General features: G+C 36.3%; 1 protein-coding gene across 6 annotated transcripts in view; it reads right to left on the bottom strand.

Moving 5' to 3' along the window:
* The window catches only part of BLTP3B (bridge-like lipid transfer protein family member 3B), a 51714-nt gene that overhangs the window by 22025 nt on the left and 13498 nt on the right, over positions 1-16191 (bottom strand). For all 6 annotated transcript variants that reach the window (XM_052668177.1, XM_052668179.1, XM_052668180.1 and 3 more), the window contains exons 2-9: positions 14471-14633; positions 13546-13584; positions 10854-10945; positions 9245-9434; positions 8529-8669; positions 7842-8012; positions 6031-6211; positions 4588-4671 (exon numbers count right to left, since the gene is read on the bottom strand). In XM_052668177.1, the coding sequence (XP_052524137.1) occupies positions 4588-4671; positions 6031-6211; positions 7842-8012; positions 8529-8669; positions 9245-9434; positions 10854-10945; positions 13546-13584; positions 14471-14633 (1061 nt within the window). The remainder of the gene's footprint in view (positions 1-4587; positions 4672-6030; positions 6212-7841; positions 8013-8528; positions 8670-9244; positions 9435-10853; positions 10946-13545; positions 13585-14470; positions 14634-16191) is intronic.

Here is a 16191-nt window from a genome sequence, read left to right as displayed (position 1 = left end):
GATCTCACTGGAACCACAGAAACACACTGAGATAGCACATACAAGTGAAATGCTGCCAAGTATCGATACAAGTTCTCTAGGAAGAGCAGGCTGAGAAGGAAAGGATAGGGAGCTCCCCTTACTGTGAAAAGGGAGTTTCCCTTACAGGAATGCATGGAGCTCTGCCTTGGTGTGGATGATCAGCCAACTCAGAGCTTACAGGTCAAGGCAGACCAACATGGATGACAACGTGGTGGATATCTGTTAAAGACTATCTAATCATGGACACTATGAGGCACACTTCAGACAACAAAAAGTAGTATCATTTTCACAGACCCTCGTTCTCAAGGCAGACTTTAAACACTCCATAATCTGCTGGAATGACAGCACATTAGGACGCAAGCAATCTGTGTGGTTTCCAAAGGGCAAAGTGCAGCGATGAGAGCCTTCTAACAGTAGTCAGGAAGTCAAAGACAGGACCTGCTCTGCTGGACCTGATTCTTACGGGAGGGGGAGGGAAGAGTCAAACTGGGCAGGGATACGAAATCACTCCAGCAACCATGAGATTATGACTTCAGGATCCTGAGGTGAAGAAACAAGGCAAAAAGAAGAATAACAACCCAGGACATCAAGAAGGCAGACTGGTGTACTTGAATTACTTTCATGGTGTATAATGCTATCCAGGAGAGCTATTGGATATTCAAGAATCAACTACAAGCCCAAGAATGGTCCACCTTGAAAAGCAGAAAATCAAACAAAAGTAGCAAGGGGCCTCTGCGAGTGAGCCAGGAGCTAATTTTGGATACAAAAAAGAAGGACATAAGAAGCAGCATGAGGTAACCCAGAAAGAATACAGAGGATAAGGATAGGAATGCCAAAGCAGACCTCATGGGTTGACATGATATGTGGTGAGACATGTGAAGAGCAACAAGAAACACTTCTACAAGTGTACTAGCAGCAGAAGTGAAAATTGGGCTTGCTGCTTTACTGAGCTGGGAACCTGCAGACAAAGCACATGCAGAAAGCAGAGGTATCCTGTGCCTTCTTTGCTTCATTCTTCAAAGTACTAGCACTTACCTTCCAAACTCCCAGGTCCCTGAGACCAATGTGGAAGTTAGAAGCAAGGAAGTCTTCCCCTCAGCAAAGGAGCATTAATCTAGGAAACATTTAAATAGATCAGACACATAAAAGTCCATGGGGTTCTGAAGAGATGCATACGAGAGCTAAGAAAACTGGCTAATGTCATGGAGAAGCTATTTCAAATCATTTTTGAAAGGTTACCAATGAATGGTAATCAAGACAGGTTCCAAAGGACTGGAAGAAAGCTTATTCCTATCTTTAAGCAATAGAATAAAAGGAGCCTAGTCAATCCTAATTCTTGGGAAGGCAAAACAATTCTAAAAAACAATTCAAAACACACTGAAGAAAGGAAGGTGATTGGGACTAGTCAACATGAATTTGTGAAAGGGAAGTCATGCCTCATGAAATCTACTGCCTTCTATGGTTTGGTGGATGAGGAACACAGAGCTGACACTGCCCACCTTGACTTTAGCAAGGCTTTCAACATTAGTCCCATAACATGCTCAATGACAAAATGTTGAAGTACAGACTAGAGAAGTAGACAGTGAGGTGGATAGAAAACTGACTAAACTGACTTCAAAATGTTAGGATCAGCAGTATGAAGTCCAGCTGGAGGGAGTCATTGGAGGTGTACCCCAAGAGTCATCACTGGGGCCAATGTAAGTTCATTAACGACCTGGATGGTAACACAGATTGCAGCTCTGCACGTGGTACAAAAACAAAGAGAAAGTTAAAAAAATCAAACAAACAAACAAACAAACAAACAACAACAAAAAAAAAAACACAAAAAGAAGAGAGAGAAATCCAAGCCCTGGACAGGAATATTCCATTCAACTGTACAGGTTAGGATATGGCCAGCTAGGAACCAGCTTTGCAGAAAGAAACCCAGGAATCTAGGTGGACAACAAGCTGAACGTGAACCAGCAACGTGTCCTTGGGGCAAACAAAGCCAACAGTATCTAGGACTCCCAGCAGCTCAAGAGTAACAATTTCTGCCCTTTGCTCAGCCATGGTGAGACCATATTGAGAGTGCCTGGTTCAGTTCTAGGCTCCCCAGTATTAGGAGGCCATGGATTTAGTGGAGCAAACCCAAAAAAGGTTACAACTTTGCTTAAGAAACTAGAACATCTTTCAGACTAAGCAAATTTGAGATAGCTAGAACTGTTCACTCTGGAGAAAAGAAGGCTCAGAAGATCTCATCAGTGTGCATAAATACCTGATGGGAAGGTAAAGAAGATGGAGTTGCATTCTTCTCAGTGGTACCCACTAACAGGACAAGAGGCAAGAAGCATAAACTGAAATACAGGAAATCCCACCAAAACTAAACAAAAGCTTTCTACTGTGATTACCGTGTGTGTAATTAAACATGGGCTTAGGTTGATCAGGGAGATTGTACAGGCTCTATCCTTGAAGCTATTCAAAACCTAACTAAACACAATCGCAGGCAGTTTACTTTAGGTGACCTTGCTTTAGTTGGATAGATAGTTTCAGGGATAGAGGATGGGGCTAAACAGCCTCCAGACATCCCTTCTATCTTCAATTACTCTACAGTTCTATACATGGGGATATCGTAGCCACATTTATCTGCAACAAAATGAAGAGATAAGCCAGACTGCAACAAGAAAACAGCATTTTACTGTGTTTAGCACTGATGTTGATACAATCTGAATTCACTGCTGATTACCCAGGAAGATAATGCTATCCTGTTTCTCATATTATCTCAATATATCTGCTTGATCAAGAATTTCCTTGACTGAAAAATATTCTGCATCATGGCAAAGCAGTAGCTTTCTCTGATTGTCACCCAGCAGCACATCAGCTGCACAGATAACAGATCTGCCACAAGCAATTCTTCTAGAGCAATTCTGGAAGGACAAATAAAGAGATGGACTGCTGTACAGACAGCTTTAAAAAATCCAACAATCTGGCTTATGCTTCAGTTACTACAGTCAATGGGTCCAATCCTGTTTCACTTTCCTGAAGTTATTATCAAAGGCTAATTGCTGGAAGGATTGATGCTCAATGGATTACAAGTTTGCCATATGGCAATTATGCCTCACATTCCCATTGGTCTTGCTGTGGGAAACTGCAAACTAAGAAACAAACAAAAACCCACAAGAACTCAATCGGCAAAGACTATTAATTATTAAGGGCTTCTTCCAGAAGGGTTAATTTTAATTTCCAGGAATGTTGTACCAAAAAAGGCATTTCTAAATATTTCATAGGCCAGAAAAGTACCAAGCAGAACAGTCTAGTAACCTTTTTCCCTTGTGTAAAAGGTCTCTCCCACCTGTGACAATAGTTTGCCCTTAGAATTGACACACTATTCTAATACAAAGATGACAACTTCTTATAGGAAAAGAAAAAGAAACCTTTGACAGAGTTTTATTATAGCTGTTTCTCAAACATGTTTGTGTAAAACATCAGTTAAAACTGCAGGAGAACACTACATTTGCTCTACAGATGACATTTTCTACTTCTGGTTTTGTGTGGTGGGAGTCAAGTCCCTCATATCCATTACTTTTAAAGTATTCTCAATCAGCTTCCAACATGCCTGTCCAAGATTCTGCAGTTCATGCTTCAGCTTTCAGAAGAAAATCCCTCCAAAAGAAAATCTAATTATTATTTCTTTTCCGTCTTCTACGTTTTCTTAGAGGAGATCTCACAGAAAGCATAAGTAGTGAGATCGTGCTCACACCCAATCATAGAAGGAATCACTTATGAATGAAATATAACAATATCACAGGACTCCATTCACAACCATAAGTGACACGGACCTGCAGCAAGCTACTGCTAATTCATGTTTTTAATGCACTTAGGTATCACTCCAAAGTAAATGAACTTCCTTCACTGTACTGAATTTGATCTCAAGTTCAACAGATTAATTTCCTCTCTTCCTTGTTAATAGCTGCTGGAATTATTATTTTTCTCAAATTTCTGAAAAACACGTTTACTAGAAATGGTCTGTAGGAAATGCTTAGCTGGAAATTGATAACGTCTGTTCAATAACAATTCCTAAAAACTTAAAAAAGGCTGCACAATTGGTTCTCTACACACTAGCATTCTTGTTCAGCCAAGTTATAAAAAAAAAAAAACAACCCACAAATGAGTATTGTTTATAAATGGACACAAAATCATAGACTTCTATGCAGAAAGAAGCCTGCTGTATTAAAAGGCTGCATCTGATTCCTGTAGATACCCAGCTAGCAAATTCTCAATCTGATGTACTGCCTTCTGCTGTCAAAACAATCCTTTCCATGTCGGAAATGTGTAAACACCATTTTGTTGGCCAAACAAAACAGTGAACTGGAAAACCTTTTGGCATTGAACAGTTGTTTTACAGGAATAAAATTTGTTTCAAGTTGTTGCTTTTGTTGCTTCATCTTGAATGTTGACAGTGTACATTTCAAGTGTTTACAACATTATTAACCAAGCCTTATACATATACTTCTTTTGTTGTTCTTGCTGTTGTTGTTAGTAACTTAGCTACATAGTTACATGCACAGGTAATGCACAACATGTTCATACCTGCTTTGTGGAATGGGTAATAGTCCACCGTTAAGTAGCTGAAAGAAAGCTGCATGGCTCCTCCTGTTACACGTCTATTTGTATCTGCAAAATAAAGCAATGCTGCTCTGCAAACCTTAGATTTAGGATCGTTAATTCTCATGTTCATGCATTCTCTGAAACACTTAACAGCTACTACTTCTACTAGCTCTCACTACATCCTCACTAATCTCCCTTAAAATTTTCATTCTGGTGGTCTTTGCTGCTTTCAATAGGCCAGATCTATGTCCTGTACTCAGTCATTACTAACAACTGCACATTGCTTTAAATGCTACCAGAAAGTAAATGCAATTCTTTGTACACACACACCTCAAGTTTACCTGAATGAAAACTCTTCATACTGAAGATTATGATCAGTAATTCAAAGACAACAGGCTTACTTTCCAGAATACTGAAGATACAATCTTTTTTATCTGACAAGATATTATTGCAGTGAAGAAAGTTTCTGAGTATTCAGTTCTGGTTTTTCTACTATCAAATTTCAAACTTTATAGCAAAAAATGTAACGGATAAAAAAAAAAAAAATCTTAAGAACAATAAATTCCAGATTAAGCAGACATAGTGATAGATCTATTTCCTAAGTAGAGGAGAGCCTTATGCTCTGCTTCTGAACAAGTATCTCCCAAAATCAGAGAAATATATTCACTAAGTTTTTTGTTTTTCTTCTTCAGAGGACTTTGTATCTCCTCATACATTTTCCAAACAACACTTATATATCATCCTCTTCTGATCACTTTAAAAGGCATGAAAAATGTAATTTGCTTTTTTTTTTTCTGATTATAAATACGGTCCACTGCAGTAGCCTCTCATTAATGAAGTACATGGATTACAGAAAAAATAAGAACATACACTACAGACAACATCAGAACATTTGTTTCATTCTTCCCAGTTGCAGAACATCCTAAAATCTCTAAATCAGCAACAGACAGGTTGCTTTTTTGTTAGTCTAAACTGTATTTTATAAGGAATTTTATAAGGAATATTACTCGAGTACATTTTACAGTGACTCTTTCAAGCCAGAGTACTACTGCCACAGCATTCCTGAGAGCACAGCAAAGCTGGCATACAAAGGAAAATCGGCAGAAACAAACTGGGCAAAATCAGTTTCTACAAGACAGGAAAAGAACTGAAGGTGCTTGGACTGTTAGCATGTGGTTTTTTTTGGTTTTTGTTTTTGGTTTTGTTTTTTTCACATTTATTCTAAAATAACTGCACTTAGTAATGAAACCTTGTCTTGAAGGTATCTAGCCAACGTTAGATGTGCCTAGAGACACAGGAAGACAATTACTTTAAAATAAAAACTGTTAATTAACATTATTGGATTCTTCAAAATTTTTCCTAAGGACAATTATGGTTCACAGGTATGTTACATAAAATAAGTACATAAATAAATAAAACGGTTACCTTTCTCTTTAGAATGGATGTCATCACATATATGTAGGTCCAAATGGGAGATTACTAAGTGATGAGAAGTTTCCTTAACATCAAAATCATTAAACAATTTTACTATTGCATCATTTTGATCAGGTGCTGCTGTAGTCTGGTGTGCTTTCACCTGCTGAGAGCTGGGTGCAGGAGCTGAGCTCTGAAAATATTTGGTCATATCAATGCATAGAACTTTTTTTCATTCCATCAAGCATAAAACCACCACAATATTTTTCTTACTTAAAACAAATCCTTCGAATAAAGAAATGTCCACATCCTGTATGAACACTCTGGATCATTAATGAGATTTACGAGTACTGTTTTAGAATACAGCTAAGTTGAAATATTGGCTAAGTGTCACAAAGATGCAATGATGATTTTCCTTCCTTTTCCTTCCCACGTCTTTTACACCCTGATGGCTGCAGCACAAGTACTTCCCTAAATTTTGCTGCAAGCTGTTCAAGAAACTAAACTAGAAGAAAAACATCCATTTTGATTCTACTCACTTATTTCCCAAACTACATCACTATATGGTCAAACATGAGCTAGCACTACGGTAAGGGAATTAGCAAGATGTAGGTACAGACAACTGAAGAATGAGGATCTCCCTGCTCAATAACAGCTGCGTGCTTGCTGTAGCTGAATCATCAAATCACCCTGCAAATCATCAGGACCACAAGTACTGAGCTCTGCTCTCAGTTCACCAGTTTTATTGGATGAGATTCTACAGTACAAGTTCATGTTCAACTATTCTTTACACAGCCTTTGCACCCTAGTCTTTAAATTCATTTCTTCCTGGTAAAGACACTGCTTGCTTATAAGCCCAATAATTTCCTTCATTGGTGAATCTGCGTGGCTAAACAGCACTCCCAAAATAGGGAGATGAGAGGGATGAAATATCAGATGCAACAGAAGAAATATGTATATTCTGTTGTGAAGGTTGTTACAGGAATTACTGACTCAGACTGGAGTCCCTGGAGGCGTTGATGAAATGTTTAGATGTTGTACTAAGGGACATGGTCTACTGGGGAAATACTGATGGTATGTGGATGGTTATTGGAGGTCTTTTCCAACCTTGGCAATTCTATGATTCTTAGTATTAGATTCTTAGTATTAACTATGATTCAGTTCTTAGTACTGAATTGTTTTTATAGAACTATTTTTTATCAGTGTATTTGTGCTCCTTCTTCACAGACAACAGGTCCCTCCCACAACACTCATGAACTCGTGAGGCAGCCTCACTGGTCTAGTCTGCTATATGCTGTCATCTGAAAGACGACAAAGATTTATGTAAGGTTATCTTACATGCAGCACAAATATCAGACCTATGTCAGCACGTATTTGTTAAAAGTAGAATTATCTTTCATTATGTGTTCCAACAAGACAGCTGTAAGAAGGAAAGCTCTTATTAAATCTTAGTATTTCAGTACCATGAAAACAAACAGTTTAAACCATTACAGTAAGCATATCTAACTACACACTGAGATTACTTTGGTGTCTCTCAAATTTGTTTCTTTTTAATTATTAACCAGAACATATTTTGAGAAGAAGTTTACTAAATAATCAATTGTTAAGTAAAACAGAAGTCAAACTACTCTGTACATGGATAAACAAATGGAATTTTCCTTCCTGACATCAGTATAAAAAACCTTGTAAGATAAAGTGTATTTTATACTACCATGATCATTGCTAATGTAATTCAGGATATACAGTTGAATGAAAACGAATAAACTTGCATTCTCAAAAATCTACTGACCACACTGTATTGAATTTTACAACACGCCTCATACCTGTGTTGTTTCAGAAGCCAAGCTTTTTCTCTGTTCTGTTGATTTCTCTATGGCTTCACTAAGAGATTTGGCATATTGCACCATGGCTTTCAACTGGGAATCAGTCAAAACCCACAGCAAGTCATCCAGGATCAGAACCAGTTTTGATGCCACTACATTACAGTCCTTTAGCTGTAGAATAAAAAATTGAGGTTCAAATATCAAATGATAAAAAAAAAATGTTGACTAAAACCCCGAAGTTCCTAAAAAGTAGATCTCTTGCATACTGAATATAATTTAAAATAGTTTGTATTACATCTCTTACTAATTAAAAGATTTCTATGGTATACAAAGGACTCCATAGTTGTGCCTCACTTTTCTCTTCTGTGGCATGCTCTGAATACTAAACTGGTTACCTAACTGTAAGGAATACAAATATAGTCTGAATCTAGAGAAGCAAAATTCATAATTAAAGATCTGGAGATCAGATTGTTTTATTAGAAGAACCCATGCAAGTTCTTTAGCTTTAAATTCTGCGAGCAAAATTACTTGTGCACACTACAGGCTTAAAGTTACTACAGATTTACTTTAGGGAATTCCACACTTTATATGGATTGAAAAAATTTACGATGTGCACACATGCACAGAAATTATGAGTTAAATATGAATTCATAAAATAATGAATGATTTCAAACTTTTCAAATTTACCCTTCTTTTAAGTGTGACCCTAATTTTTGATTGATTCGTAATGAGTCGAACTGGAGCGCTCATGATTTCATGCTTCGAACTCTGAATTGCATCCGCTTCTATTCTGATCATCTGCCAGTTAATTTCCTTAAAAGTCAATACCTTTAAACAGAAACAAAGACAAAAAGACATTTATGGAATATTAGTTTACTTCCACCACAGTATGTGCAGATATGCACATGTAGACACAAACACATCCATCATGCAGGGCTATATGAACAGAACAAGAACATTTTACTCATTCATCCCAGTCAGAGGTGGCAGGAATTAATACCTGATCTTACTCTCTACCTCTAGAAAGTCACAGGAACATCACGTGACTTCCAATCAGTATTTAAAAAATTCTTTTTTCTTCCTGCATTCTTCACACCGGCTGCAGATCGCATTAAAACGATCACTGTTCTGGAGAATGTAAGAATGGAATATTACATAAGCTTGCACTGGCTTTTGCACTTTGCATCAATTTTGACCACAGCCAGAGACATAACCTTTGTTCTCACTCAAAGCTACCTTGTGTTCCTAGAAGACAGCTGAAATTATGGAAAGCAGTGTCTCCATTCCTATTAACAGTGTGTTTCCTAAACTGCGCAAGTTTGCAGTTCCAGTGCCTCCAACTGTACCACAATAGCAATATATTAAACAAAAAAAACCAAACCACCACTAAAGAAAATATTTACCTCTCCACGTTGAGCTTCTTGTATCCTGGTAAACCTCAGGTCAGCATGTTCCCAGTTTGCATTGACACTGTATATTCTTAGTTGGGAAAGTTCAAACGAAGCATTAAAAGCTTTTGCACCAATCCTTATTACTATGGAGTTCACAGACACCGAAATTCCTTCTACTACTTTTTCAGCAAAACCATATTCACTAAAAGGTGAAAAGCAAACGTATTAATTGTGCATCAAATGAAATGGCACAAACTGTACTTATTAAATAGCTGAAATGCAACATGATGCAAGCCATGAAAGAGGTTCCTAATGCATTCTTCTTCAGTTGCAAATTTTTGTTAAATATATTTGACCGACTTGACAGTACTTCCTCCTCCACCCTACAATCTCAAAATGATAATTAAATAACATATTTTGGGCAATGATGTATTTCCATAAACTATAACAATTAATGCAACTTAGCATATTTAAAACAGATTTTATTTATTTTTATGTAAGAGGACCGTCTACACTATTACTCCTCCTTCATGCCATTTTATTTGACAGTTCCAGTCTGGCTAGTATTAGTTTCTATGAGCTAAGTTCTACCACCTATTAATATGAACATACTGTTTTGTATATAGAAAAAGGTAAATTATTTGTTTTGCTTCATTTTATAAATAAAGGCATCCAACACGGTTGAATCAATTTAACATCTATTCCAGTAGTGAAAAAGATGAAGCAGTTGCACCTAATGCTTTAAATAAAAATCTTAACCATTCTGAACATTCTAGGCTAGTGAACAAAAACATCTATTTAAGTATGTTTTCAGAATTTAAAATTATTTGGCTTTGGATTTTTTTCTTCTTGTTTACAGTTTGTCATTCCTTTTCCATTTCATAATTGTCATCCTACAGAATCTCTATGGCAGTGACTTTCAGGTTGTGCTCTAAGAGATGGAGACCCATGGACCTCGTCTAAGCATTACACAAAAATTGAAATAAGAAAATCAACTGTACTGTCAAATTAATTTCTCTATAAATGGATCATTGTTCATATATGGATATATATGGATATGTCCATTGAAAAATGTTTTGATTCCATAAGAAGTTTGGAGGAGAGAAAAAAAAAAAAAAAAACAACCTGTTGTAATAGTATATTTTCCCCCCCAAATTAAGTGACATTTGGGCTACATAACATGTATTAAAACCTTCAGAAAGATCTGGATGATAAAATAAAGAAACTAGAGTTTTAGAATACCTCTCTAACACCACTAATAATGTTTATCAGATAGAAAAAAGACACACATATCCCATAATTATGTAATTTTCCAAAAAAGCTGAAGATAGTAAGCTTTCAGAAAATTAAATACATCAAATAAAATGAGTATATTTTTGATGGAGTAGTTACACTGAAATGAAACATCTCTAGCAAGTTGCGTATACAGTTCAGATGTTCTTTCCAAGCTTAGGTCTGAAATTAAACATTTCTATCTGCACATCTAACTCCACACAACAGTAACAAAAAGAGTTGCAGTCTCATGCTTCAGGAAAGACACAGGGCCTCCAAGTGTCCTACACTATTTGGAAAGAGTAGCTTAAACTTCTTGTTTTTAGATCGAGTCCCAATTGTCACTGACCTCTGTCCTGATGCAGTTGCTATAGGAGAAGGTCCATTAGGGGCTCGTGGCTCTTCACATGTGCTCATTTCCATTACAACTTTATCCAAGGACTAGAGAAACAAAACAAAACAATGGAGACACGAGAGGTAACAAAGTGAAAAGCTGACATACAAAGAACAAAAAACATTGAAAAGCTTTTTGTAAAGATTTCATAAAACTTTTCTCATGGTGTCATTTTCCTGTAAACCTTTGTAAATTACCAGAGTTATTTTATTTTTTTTTAACTTGTTCATATAATTTTTCATATTTTAGGAATTCTAACAGATAGTCCCAGTTTAAGACTGGATGGCAGAATTCTTGATCTCTAATCATTATTTACCCATCATATGTACTTTCATAAAGAGAATTTTGAAAGTGACATGTTTTAATGCATCCTAATGTGGATTTTCTTCCCATATGTTTGTTCTTACAGTGAAACATTAAACACAGCTCAGTATGTTCAGAAAATTTTAATGGAAAGCATTTTAACCTAGTCCACTAGAACTGGTAATAGATGAAGTTTAGTGCTGCATCTTTAAGATGAAGTCTGTATGTAAAACTCTTAACTAACCTAGCAGAAGTATCTTATAAGTAGATACGTCCTAGTATAATTTGCAACGTGTTGTATTCTAACATAACTGTATGCAGTCATTGTATTTTTGGTACCTGAGGTGGGATCCTTACAAAAGGAGCAGGGAATTAAGGGAATGAGACACCTAAAGCCTTAAATGAAAATAGGATTTATTTAAATAGCAGAGCTAGAACACAAATTATACATATTGCATAACAACGGGGATGAAGAAGAGAATGTGAATACACCAAAAAGCAACAGTTTATTTCTAACTAAGCAAATCCAGCAATCTCCTGACTTAAAGTGCAACATTCATTATCCACATTTGTGACATACACTCAGAAGTCTACTGATTTAAGGTGCACAGTTCTGCAATCTTGTCCCATTTCAAGCTCATTAGAGACTCACCAGCTAATATTCCATTCTGTCTATCTCTGTCATCATATCACGTCATCTGAATCCTCCATTTACTCCCTCTCCAGTCAGACATAACATATTAAAAGCTTTGTCCTCAAACCCAGTTTTTTCACAGGTCAACCTGCTTTACCTACTGCACTTCAATACTGTAGTCACTGTGCCTATCTCCATGTTTCCTCCAAAAACATTTTTCTACAATGCTCTTATCCATGAACTGCACTGACAGCTGCCTGAAAGTCAAAAGTTCCAACTTTGTATTTTCTTACACTTCACCTTATTGCAACTCTTAGAAGGAATATTAACTGTTAAAGGTAAATCTGGACATCTTAAACCAATTTTCTCTGCTGTCTCAGTGACTAAGTTGCTTTGCAAAACAACATAGAAAAAAATGAAAAACTAATCCCTTACTTTGGGGAGACAGAGGAAAATAGACTTATCCTGTTTATCCTACCATTTTTGGATGTTTGATCACTCTTTTAAGGCTACATGAAGACCACTGGAAGAATTTTCTTTGCTACATGACTTATGCAAAGAACAGCAGGGCACTGATTTCAGGACTGTAATAGAAGTAAAAGTTTACTAAGAACACCCAGATGTAGACACCTGACTATTGATTCCCCCCTAGAAACTGTATGTACTCTGACTCAGTTCCAAGCAAGCACCTTTAGCTATGGGGACAAAAAAAAAAAAAAAAAGAAAAAAAAGTCAACTAGGGAAAATTACTGAATAGGTAATCAGATTTCAGGCAGTAAAAATATCTCAGTCAAAACAGTGAAAATTTAGAGATGCAATAAAGAGCTTAAGGTGGACATTTAGGCCTTCACATTTGTCTGCTTTGAGAAATCAGAAAGCCTGTTGTACAATTCACCACTGAACAGTCATCTTTTGATAGCTGTTTTCAACTAGTAGATTTGTTCAAGAGAAACTTTATGTAACAAAGGTGACCTTGAAAACAATCTCAGCCCCAAAGGCTGCTAAGGTAAGTCCACAACAAGCAAAGCAAACAATCAGGTCTTGTTACTATAGGTCTGTATGTAATCTTTAAGAATAGCATGGCTTAAACCAATTTCCTAATTTAGCAATTGCATCTCACAGTCAAGAGGTTGAATCATCCCGCTCCAGCATTACCATGCTTTAAGCTTTGTGTGTCAGGAAAAGCAGTACAGACATCAGTGTATTACAACTAGGTCACTAGCAAATCCGTCAAGTATTTAAAACATGTTTTTTTCCAAGTCTGATTCAGAGCTGAGGAATTAGAAGCACTTTCAGGAACTCACTGCAAATCCAGGAAACACAACTATTAAAGGACAATTCAATCATAAGCAAATCCAATTAAGAAAGTTTAGCCACCATCAAGTACGTTATTTCTCATGCTAACCACATTTCCCAGCACACTTGCTAAAAAAAAATAAAGAACAAAATAAATGCTATTTCTTGCACTTATTTTACTCTGGTTTTGAATCCTATTTCCTATTTCTACATCCTATTTATATAAAAGCTGTAACCTAGGTTGCTACAGTAATCCTGTTAATGTTAACCATATCAAACCTATTGAAGAGGTTTAGTTAGTAAGCGACCATTAATGTTTCAACTACTTCTAGGATCAATTTGAGAGAAAGATACAAACATTTGAGATAAATTCTGCTTTGTATTCCATATTTAGGAGCTGATCTCAGAACTCACCAAAGAGATGGGATGTGTTTTCAATTTTGTCCATGGTATCTGCAAAGGAAAATATTGTCCTAAAGTAAATATTAAAGATACAGTAAAATAGTAGTTTAGGTGTATGAATTATAACTCTTGGACTCAATATTACTTTCAAATTAACAAGTTTGCTGTGTAATAAACTTATGAAGCCAGGCTTGGACTCTATGATCCTTATGGGTCCCTTCCATACTCAGGATGACTCTACACATACATGTATTTCATTCAGCTGTTAAAAACACAACTGCAAAATTTACTTAGCACCAGAAGGAAAAGCACAGGAACAAAAGAGAATATGTTTCTTTAACACTGGATTGTCAAGCATCAGCAAAGGCAACACCGTCTTTCACATTCTTTCCTTTAAAAGGAAGAAAAATCTACATTTGCTCTGGTGGCCTACAAATAACTGGATGCCCATAGCAAACCATTAGTTCTCTTCATTCAGAAAAATCAAAACAAACACCAATTAAAAAAAAAATATAGATTAAAGAACTCCTAAAATTTCACCAAACAACTTCAGTTATAACAATCCATAGCTTCATTTCTTATATACTACAATAATCTAGGAGAGATGATGATATACTCTGCTTCAATTCTTAGCAGCCACCAGGCAACATTGGCTAGCTGTACAGAATTTCCGCATTTCCCACAAAAATCAGAATCTCTCAAAAATATTTTTGTAGACAATAAAGGATCAAGAGAGGAAAGCAATAAAAAAAAAGTGTGAAAGAGAAGAAATAGAGCATGAAAAAAGAGCATAGTAAGTAAGAGTTCTAATTACCATGGGCAGATATAAGATTATATCTCTACTTTTATTTCGAAACATAGGGGAATAATTCTACACAACTACAGAAGGAGAAAAAAAAATTGATTAATTATTGCTCCAGCATAATAAATTACTCACCCTAATGGATGCTTTATTGCAAAAGACCTTGTTTATAGCAAGCCATGTTGGCAGATCCAGCATGTTTTGAAGCACCTCTTGATCCAACTCTAAATTGGTCAGTTGACCTTCCCCCTTTAACGTGCTCAGGTTGATCTTGTCAGGCGACAGATTTTTGGTGAACCTAAGAACAAACACACATCTTAAAGCTTCCATTCACACATAAGGTGAATGAAAGCTGTCCCACACACAGCTGACAACTTACAGGAACGGCCCAGCTGTGTTGTGGTGGGAATGGACATTATCTTAGATGCTACATCACTCTGAAAATCATAATTACCACAGAACTTTGCACTTGATTTGTCCCTCGGCATTTCTGCATCTCACCAACCCCATTCACAAGAACATAAACAATTAAATACGAGACATTTTCCAAACTGTCCATCAGCCAGAATAACAAACAATTCAGAATATTTATTTATTTTAAGGCACATAAGCTAGCACAGGATTCCAGTTCACTCTTTAGTTTTTCAACAGAAAGTTCAAAACTTCTGTAATGCTCCTGGGGCATGCAGGAATGGCTGAGAATTCACTCAGGATGGGTACCAAAATGTGCTGTTTTTAAACAGTACCTTTCCATATGTGTACATACATATATTAAATTTCAAAATGAAAAGTTTTATTTACAATATTATTTTAATCATAGTATTTAATAAAGAACTTTTATGTAAGTATGCATAAATATAAAACAGACACAGAAAAATATGGTGTTTATAACACATTAGAAGCTTGAAAGATCAATCTGATGTACAAAGTTAACAATCACAGTATTATGCCTACTACAAGCAAAAGAATGGGCTATATTTATCCACACCTTCATTCTGCCATGGCAATTTGCTTCTGCTCATGAGCACGTCTAATTTTGGAAGATTACGTAGTAAAAAAAATACTGCTGTTTGCTTTATAACTTGGGACCTTTCCCACTGAAATCCGCCCGAGCTGATATTTCCCAGGCAGAGAGCAAAGGTCTGTCTGCCCAGAACAATTGCTCTGGTGTCACTCAGATGTACCCTTTCCACTCAGAAGCTTGGTTTCTATACAAAGTATGAGCTCCTTATTAAGCAAGAGAGTCAGGAAGAGATGGATGAAGGTGGTGAAGAAGTCTGGCAAGCTTAACAGTTTTCAACTGTGTCTTGAAACACGACGAGAACTTTCTCAGTCCAATTGCTTTATTGCATTGTTGTGATTGTAAGCTCTGCAGGTATGTTTACCTAGGCTGACAAAGCCAAAATGCTCATTTTACCATTCCTTTAAACAAACGGCAAACCACCATGAAAACCTACAGAATTTCATCAGCTGTCGGTTGAATCACAAAGAGGAACTCTCAAAGATCAATTCATTTGGAGGTGGGGGTGAGCACATAAGTTTGTTCATAATTAAAAGCTTATTTATTTACCTGCATTACACCAAATTTTAAATTATCCAGGATGCATCTGCAAATAATGCCAGGCATGCTGCTTTGACAGAACAGTGTTTCTGCATTGCTTAAAAAGAATAATTATCAAGAAGGAAAGAGCGCTGATTCAAGAATATGCTTTAATAATTACAGTACTAAAAACATATTAAGATGAGGGTATTGACAAATACACTTTTCTGGACATCTAATGTACTTCTAAATGTTCCATTTAGAAACATTATGTGGGGAATAAAGGACTTAAATTATTCAGTTTTCCAGTTACCCT

The sequence above is a fragment of the Tympanuchus pallidicinctus genome, unplaced genomic scaffold (genome assembly GCF_026119805.1).
Source record: "Tympanuchus pallidicinctus isolate F22 unplaced genomic scaffold, pur_lepc_1.0 scaffold8, whole genome shotgun sequence".
NCBI lineage: Eukaryota > Metazoa > Chordata > Aves > Galliformes > Phasianidae > Tympanuchus > Tympanuchus pallidicinctus.
Note: the sequence above shows the minus strand (reverse complement) of the source record. Positions and strands in the feature narration are given on the sequence as shown.